This window comes from Oncorhynchus gorbuscha, linkage group LG03 (genome assembly GCF_021184085.1).
Source record: "Oncorhynchus gorbuscha isolate QuinsamMale2020 ecotype Even-year linkage group LG03, OgorEven_v1.0, whole genome shotgun sequence".
NCBI lineage: Eukaryota > Metazoa > Chordata > Actinopteri > Salmoniformes > Salmonidae > Oncorhynchus > Oncorhynchus gorbuscha.
Window position 1 is genome coordinate 10,303,119 of NC_060175.1, and position 9,162 is coordinate 10,312,280.

General features: G+C 44.3%; 1 protein-coding gene across 1 annotated transcript in view; it reads right to left on the reverse strand.

Moving 5' to 3' along the window:
- LOC124032458 (dedicator of cytokinesis protein 3-like) overlaps positions 1–5,129 on the reverse strand; it is a 393,573-nt gene extending 388,444 nt beyond the window's left edge. The window contains exon 1 of the mRNA XM_046344862.1: positions 4,506–5,129. Within this exon, the coding sequence (XP_046200818.1) occupies positions 4,506–4,542 (37 nt within the window). The 5' untranslated portion in view covers positions 4,543–5,129. The remainder of the gene's footprint in view (positions 1–4,505) is intronic.
- Between the last annotated feature and the right edge of the window lie 4,033 nt (positions 5,130–9,162).

Here is a 9,162-nt window from a genome sequence, read left to right on the forward strand (position 1 = left end):
GCTCCAATTTCAACTGTTCTGCATGCGACTATGGGACCCACCTGTTTACCGGACGTGCTATCTCTCTCTCTCTCTCTCCCTCCCTCCCTGTCTCTCTCTCTCTCTCTCTCTCTCTCTCTCTCTCTCTCTCTCTCTCTCTCTCTCTCTCTCTCTCTCTCTCTCTCTCTCTCTCTCTCTCTCTCTCTCTCTCTCTCTCTCTCTCACCTGCTGTCTTGACCTCTGAATGCTTGGCTTTTCCTGCTGTCTTGACCTCTGAATGCTTGGCTATGAAAAGCCAACTGATGTTTAATTTTGAGGTACTGACCTGTTTCACCCTCTACAACCACTGTGATTATTCTTTGACCCTGCTGGTCATCTATTACCATTTGAACATCTTGAAGAACAATCTGCCCTTAATTAATGGCCATGTTCTGTTATAATCTCCACCCGGCACAGCCAGAAGAGGCCACCCTGGTTCCTCTCTATGTTTCTTCCTTGGTTCTGGCCTTTCTAGGGAGTTTTTCCTAGCCACCGTGCTTCTACACCTTCTACACCTGCATTGTTTGCTGTTTGGGGTTTTAGACTGGGGTTTCTGTACAGCACTTAGAGACAACAGCTGATGTAAGAAGGGCTTTATCAATACATTGGATTTGATTTTGATTACAGTACATGGTGCAAGTGAACAAAGCCGTTTTTAGATTCTGTGCAGATTATTACAACAATTGTGATGATTTCCACAGACCTGCAACACGCTTTCCATGATTACATAAGAAGATATTTATTGTTCCAGTAACCTCGGTACCCTTAAATAAATACTGTTACATTAGTGTATTTACAGTCTTACAAAAGTAATATTACAAAAGTAATATTGAATTGTGTTTGGTTGTCGACGCAACCAAATATCAACAATTGAAGGAAGAATAGAATACCTGCCCCCCCTACACTCTAACCACTAGACTACCTGCCCCCCCTACACTCTAACCACTAGACTACCTGCCCCCCTACACTCTAACCACTAGGCTACCTGCCCCCTACACTCTAACCACTAGACTACCTGCCCCCCTACACTCTAACCACTAGGCTACCTGCCCCCCTACACTCTAACCACTAGACTACCTGCCCCCTACACTCTAACCACTAGACTACCTGCCCCCTACACTCTAACCACTAGACTACCTGCCCCCCTACACTCTAACCACTAGACTACCTGCCCCCCTACACTCTAACCACTAGACTACCTGCCCCCTACACTCTAACCACTAGACTACCTGCCCCCCTACACTCTAACCACTAGACTACCTGCCCCCTACACTCTAACCACTAGGCTACCTGCCCCCCCCCTACACTCTAACCACTAGGCTACCTGCCCCCCCCCCTACACTCTAACCACTAGGCTACCTGCCACCCCTACACTCTAACCACTAGGCTACCTGCCCCCTACACTCTAACCACTAGGCTACCTGCCCCCCTACACTCTAACCACTAGGCTACCTGCCCCCCCTACACTCTAACCACTAGGCTACCTGCCACCCAAATTTATAGATTGCATTTGAAATCAACCAAAGTTGAAAAGGCCTATATTATAGGTAATGTCTATTTTTAGTTGAATCCTGCGCTGAATTTAAACAATAGCTGTTGATGATTTCCCAAATGCTATAGGCCTAAATAGCATCATTGTTGATGACCAAACATATGTGGACACCTGCTAGTCAAACATCACATTCCAAACTCATGAGCGACAATATAGAGTTGGTCCCCCCTTTGCTGCTATAACAGCCTCCACTCTTCTGGGAAGGCTTTCCGCTAGATGTTGGAACATTGTTGCAGGGACTTGCTTCCATTCAGCCACGAGAGCATTAGTGAGATTGGGCACTGATTTTGGGCGATTAGGCCTGGCTCGCAGTCGGCATTCCAATTTATTCCAAAGCTGTTTGATGGGATCGAGGTCTCTTTACACGCCAGTCAAGTTCTCGCTTTGTGCACAGGGGCATTGTCATGCTGAAACGGGAAAGGGCCTTCCCCAAACTGTTGCTACAAAGTTGGAAGCACAGCATTGTCTAGAATGTCATTCAAATCAAATGTATTTATAAAGCCCTTCTTACATCAGCTGATATCTCAAAGTGCTGTACAAAACCCAGCCTAAAACCCCAAACAGCAAGCAATGCAGATGAAGAAGCACGTATGTAGCATTGTATGCTGTAGTGATAAGATTTCCCTTCACTGGAACTAAGGGGCCCGAACATGCAAAACAGCCCCAGACCATTATTCCTCCTCCACCAAACTTTATAGTTGGCACTATGCATTGGGGCAGGTGGCGTTCTCCTGGCATTCGCCAAACCCAGATTAATCCGTTGGACTGCCAGATAGTGAAGCGTGATTCATCCCTCCAGAGAACGCGTTTCCACTACTCCTGAGTCAAATGGCGGTGAGCTTTACACCACTCCAGCCGACGCTTGGCATTATGCATGGTGATCTTAGGCTTGTGTGCGGCTGCTCGGCCACGGAAACCCATTTCATGAAGCCCCAGACGAACAGTTATTGTGCTGATGTTGCTTCCAGAGGCAGTTTGGAACTCTGTAGTGAGTGTTGCAAACGAGGACATATGATTTTTACACGCTACGCACTTCAGCACTCAGCGGTCCCGTTCTGTGAGCTTGTGTGTCACCTACCGTTTCATAGCTGAGCCGATGTTGCTCCTCGACGATTACACATTCACAATAACAGCACTCACAGTTGACCGGGGCAGCTCTAGCAGGGCAGACATTTGACAAACGGACTTATTTGAAAGGTGGCATCCTATGACGGGGCTACGTTGAAAGTCTGAGCTCTTTAGTAAGGTCATTCTACTGCCGATGTTTGTCTATGGAGATTGCATGATTGCACTTGTGTATCTACAGTCTATCATTTATAAAGCATGGCAGCATTTAATTTGCTCTGTACCCTTTGAATGACTTTGATAGCGACAGAAACATCTATTAAGTGGAGATTTTTCAACAATCATTCTCACGATAGCACATTGGTAAAAGACAGTGATAAATATCAGAGCTTAAATGGCCTTGGTAAAACCAAGGATGGGACAGAGAAGGGAGTTTCTGAAGATAGATCAACTCTCCGGTAGGAGGTGCTGTAGATAGATCAACTCTCCAGTAGGAGGTGCTGAAGATAGATCAACTCTCCAGTAGGAGGTGCTGTAGATAGATCAACTCTCCAGTAGGAGCTGCTGGAGATAGATCAACTCTCCAGTAGGAGGTGCTGTAGATAGATCAACTCTCCGGTAGGAGGTGCTGTAGATAGATCAACTCTCCAGTAGGAGGTGCTGTAGATAGATCAACTCTCCAGTAGGAGCTGCTGTAGATAGATCAACTCTCCAGTAGGAGCTGCTGAAGATAGATCAACTCTCCAGTAGGAGGTGCTGTAGATAGATCAACTCTCCAGTAGGAGGTGCTGTAGATAGATCAACTCTCCACTAGGAGGTGCTGTGAATAGATCAACTCTCCAGTAGGAGGTGCTGTAGATAGATCAACTCTCCACTAGGAGGTGCTGTGAATAGATCAACTCTCCAGTAGGAGGTGCTGTAGATAGATCAACTCTCCACTAGGAGGTGCTGTAGATAGATCAACTCTCCACTAGGAGGTGCTGTAGATAGATCAACTCTCCACTAGGAGGTGCTGTAGATAGATCAACTCTCCACTAGGAGGTGCTGTGAATAGATCAACTCTCCACTAGGAGGTGCTGTAGATAGATCAACGCTCCACTAGGAGGTGCTGTAGATAGATCAACTCTCCACTAGGAGGTGCTGTAGATAGATCAACTCTCCACTAGGAGGTGCTGTAGATAGATCAACTCTCCACTAGGAGGTGCTGTCCAGCCTGTTGTTGTTGTTTTCATCTTCATATAATGGATATTATGTTTAAAGATCTGACATCAAAGGTACAAATTCAACATATTTTATACAAGGTTTGTTTATGTTAAACATTGGTTACCAAGGTGGCATAATCCTGTGGGTGAAATCTTACCCTCAAAACAACAGTTTAAGTTTATGACTTTTTTCATATGCAATGTATTTTTCCACATAGATTCCACGTCACAATACGTCGACAAAAGTTATTTGATTCGATAACGTTGATTTAACCAGTTTGTGCCCAGTTTGATCTCCCCTATCCATTGAGCTGGGCATCACACCTGTTGTGGTGGGCTGTGTTTTCTTGTCGCCCTCTATTGGAGATGAACCAGTAGTTTTGATTACGTGACATACAGATCATTAAAACAATGACATCACGAAGTCCAACATGCCCAACTTGTGCGTTTTTAATTAAAAACAGAATAGCCTTGTGCAATGTCGAAATGCTTCTATAGATGCGAGATAACGTGATGGTTTTGGATTGGAAAAAGGTGCAGAAATGTCAACGCGTTTGGAGCTCCCATCACCAATAGCTTACATAGGTTGTATATATATATATATATATATATAGGCCTGAATAAAGCCTAATTTTAACAATAAAACAAACTGAATTGAATCAACTCACCAACTCCGATTTTCTCCTCTTCCGTCGGGGTCCACATGATCCTGGTGAAATTCCCGGTAAATCAAGCCCGGTTCTGCCGTTATCATGGAAAAAGGGACCACGAAAAGTTGTTTAAACCGCTCAGATCCACGGAAATATAACACTGCAAATAAAAGAAAACCAAAGTGGAATGTGCGTTCATATTTCGACTCTCAAACGAAGCATTTTCTCTTCCGGTCCTTAGTGCATCTTCTTGCTGTCTGTCATACAACAACGTTCACTCAGTCTATCGCAATCACTGCTCGGTTATTATCCTATTCGTAGCCTGAGCCCTGGCTGAGGCTGCCTCGTCACTTCTGGTTGATCCCTTCTACCAACTCTATCAATGCAGCCGCAGCATCTCGCACCGTCCACCGCCAGAAGCCAGAATGGAGAAAGCTGTTATTTATTTATTTCGACCAGCGCACAGCACAGCAGTCTCGTCTTCTGTCTGAATACCGCTGTCTGTCAGTCACAAACTCGTTTTTGAGTCGGATGAATTCATAAAACAAGCTTTTAAAATGATCATATGTCGCTATGGAATAGCAAATCGACCATTTCAAGACCCCTGAGAGTGAATGTCGCAACAGCACGGAGAGAGAGAGATGTCCAGTTGTTTACGATGAAACTAGAGAGTGTGTGAACGGGATACTCAAATAGCATGCAGTCACCGCTGCGCCATCTTTAGGCTCTCCAAGTGCTAGCACATGACGCAAATGGCCAAATAGTCTGTCTATCCTTCGATGGGACACAGATGGGACAGAGAGACAGTTGTTTGGTTTGGGATGTGTTATATCAGGTTATTTTTGGCAGTTTCTCTCTCTCTCTCTCTGGTGGTGTGTGTGTGTGTGTGTGTGTGTGTGTGTGTGTGTGTGTGTGTGTGTGTGTGTGTGTGTGTGTGTGTGTGTGTGTGTGTGTGTGTGTGTGTGTGTGTGTGTGTGTGTGTGTGTGCGTGCGTGCGTGCGTGCGTGCGTGCGTGCGTGCGTGCGTGCGTGCGTGTGTGTGTAAAAGAGATTGAGGTGTCAGCTAATGCTCCCCAAGGTGACTTCTTTACAAATTAGTCCCTATCTCTTCTTAGACTCACCCCCCTTCTCTTCACACACACACACACACACACACACACACACACACACACACACACACACACAGTTAGAAAGCAACAGTGTGTGGGAAAAGTGAAAGCGCTAAATCAATCAAAGTGGACTAAATGGTTTTACTGAGAAGGTATTTCTGATGAACAAGGGCCTTGAGAAGACAAGCTCTATTGGCCAAGCTCTGTCTAAAATACCAACCTATTGGCCAAGCTCTGTCTAAAATACCAACCTATTGGCCAAGCTCTGTCTAAAATACCAACCTATTGGCCAAGCTCTGTCTAAAATACCAACCTATTGGCCAAGCTCTGTCTAAAATACCAACCTATTGGCCAAGCTTTGTCTAAAATACCAACCTATTGGCCAAGCTCTGTCTAAAATACCAACCTATTGGCCAAGCTCTGTCTAAAATACCAACCTATTGGCCAAGCTCTGTCTAAAATACCAACCTATTGGCCAAGCTCTGTCTAAAATACCAACCTATTGGCCAAGCTCTGTCTAAAATACCAACCTATTGGCCAAGCTCTGTCTAAAATACCAACCTATTGGCCAAGCTCTGTCTAAAATACCAACCTATTGGCCAAGCTCTGTCTAAAATACCAACCTATTGGCCAAGCTCTGTCTAAAATACCAACCTATTGGCCAAGCTCTGTATAAAATACCAACCTATTGGCCAAGCTCTGTCTAAAATACCAACCTATTGGCCAAGCTTTGTCTAAAATACCAACCTATTGGCCAAGCTCTGTCTAAAATACCAACCTATTGGCCAAGCTCTGTCTAAAATACCAACCTATTGGCCAAGCTCTGTCTAAAATACCAACCTATTGGCCAAGCTCTGTCTAAAATACCAACCTATTGGCCAAGCTCTGTCTAAAATACCAACCTATTGGCCAAGCTCTGTCTAAAATACCAACCTATTGGCCAAGCTCTGTCTAAAATACCAACCTATTGGCCAAGCTCTGTCTAAAATGGTAACCTATTGGCCAAGCTCTGTCTAAAATACCAACCTATTGGCCAAGCTCTGTCTAAAATGGTAACCTATTGGCCAAGCTCTGTCTAAAATGGCAACTTATTGGCCAAGCTCTGTCTAAAATGGTAACCTATTGGCCAAGCTCTGTCTAAAATACCAACCTATTGGCCAAGCTCTGTCTAAAATACCAACCTATTGGCCAAGCTCTGTCTAAAATACCAACCTATTGGCCAAGCTCTGTCTAAAATAGCAACCTATTGGCCAAGCTCTGTCTAAAATACCAACCTATTGGCCAAGCTCTGTCTAAAATACCAACCTATTGGCCAAGCTCTGTCTAAAATACCAACCTATTGGCCAAGCTCTGTCTAAAATACCAACCTATTGGCCAAGCTCTGTCTAAAATACCAACCTATTGGCCAAGCTCTGTCTAAAATACCAACCTATTGGCCAAGCTCTGTCTAAAATACCAACCTATTGGCCAAGCTCTGTCTAAAATACCAACCTATTGGCCAAGCTCTGTCTAAAATACCAACCTATTGGCCAAGCTCTGTCTAAAATACCAACCTATTGGCCAAGCTCTGTCTAAAATACCAACCTATTGGCCAAGCTCTGTCTAAAATAGCAACCTATTGGCCAAGCTCTGTCTAAAATGGTAACCTATTGGCCAAGCTCTGTCTAAAATACCAACCTATTGGCCAAGCTCTGTCTAAAATGGCAACCTATTGGCCAAGCTCTGTCTAAAATAGCAACCTATTGGCCAAGCTCTGTCTAAATGGCAGGTGTGTGTGTGTGTGAAGAGAAGAGATATACAGTGCCTTGCGAAAGTATTCGGCCCCCTTGAACTTTGCGACCTTTTGCCACATTTCAGGCTTCAAACATAAAGATATAAAACTGTATTTTTTTGTGAAGAATCAACAACAAGTGGGACACAATCATGAAGTGGAACAACATTTATTGGATATTTCTAACTTTTTTAACAAAACAATTTGTAAGTCGCTCTGGATAAGAGCGTCTGCTAAATGACTTAAATGTAAATGTAAAACAAAAACTGAAAAATTGGGCGTGCAAATGTCACGCCTTGGTCATTGTATTTTGTGTTTTTGTTATATGTTTGGGTAGGCCAGGGTGTGACATGGGTTTATATGTTGTTTTCATATTGGGGTTTGTATATTTGGGATCGCGGCTGATTAGGGGTGTTGTTAGGCTTGGCTGCCTGAGGCGATTCTCAATCAGAGTCAGGTGCTTATCGTTGTCTCTGATTGGGAACCGTATTTAGGCAGCCTGAGTTTCGCTTTGTATTTTGTGGGTGTTTGTTCCTGTCTCTGTGTTGTAGTCACCAGATAGGCTGTAATTAAGTTTCACGTTCCGTTCTGTTGTTTTTGTATTTAGTTTCAGTTATTTCATGTACCGCGTTTTTCATTCATTAAAGTCATGAGTAACCAACACGCTGCATTTCGGTCCGACTCTCTTCTTTCAACAGACGAACGCCGTTACAGCAAAATTATTCAGCCCCTTTACTTTCAGTGCAGCAAACTCTCTCCAGAAGTTCAGTGAGGATCTCTGAATGATCCAATGTTGACCTAAATGACTAATGATGATAAATACAATCCACCTGTGTGTAATCAAGTCATGACAATCTCAGACAACATGACATTTGTAAGTTGTTATAAGCATGTATGTCTTATAATAAGATATTTCCTATTGTCAGATAGTGTGATGCCTGTCAGTTGAGGAACAAGCATTGCTTACGAAGTGACGTTGTCTGTCAGAAGACATTTACTATATAAATGCCTTAATAACAGACCACTTGCTCCCAAATTGACTTACAGTCACGGGTACAAAATGTTAAGACATGTTATGGTCCCGTGAAACAAACCCACTATCCTGGCATTGCAAGCAGTATGCTCTACCAACTGAGCTAGAGAGGACCACTGAGTTAAAGAGGGCCACTGAGCTACAGAGGACCACTGAGCTACAGAGGACCACTGAGCTACAGAGGACCACTGAGTTAAAGAGGGCCACTGAGCTACAGAGGACCACTGAGCTACAGAGGACCACTGAGCTACAGAGGACCACTGAGTTAAAGAGGGCCAATGAGCTACAGAGGACCACTGAGCTACAGAGGACCACTGAGCTACAGAGGACCACTGAGTTAAAGAGGGCCACTGAGCTACAGAGGGCCACTAATTACAGAGGACCACTGAGCTACTGAGGACCACTGAGCTACAGAGGACCACTGAGCTACAGAGGGCCACTGAGCTACAGAGGACCTTATAATAAGGCTGAGCTACAGAGGACCTTATAATAAGGCTGAGCTACAGAGGACCATGATAATAAGGCTGAGCTACAGAGGACCTTATAATAGCCTCAAGTGATGTGTATGTATCAACATTTAGCCTGCATTTGGTCAGGGTCAATATGAGATAATAACACATGTTAAGGGATTCATAACTGCCTATAACAAGTGTTACAATGCGTTATGACCAACCTTAACAGCATCGCCACTTAGTGAGGAATCCCAACAGAGTGTGATGATGATGGTATCATCTCCATATGGCCTCAGATCTCAGCTACAGAT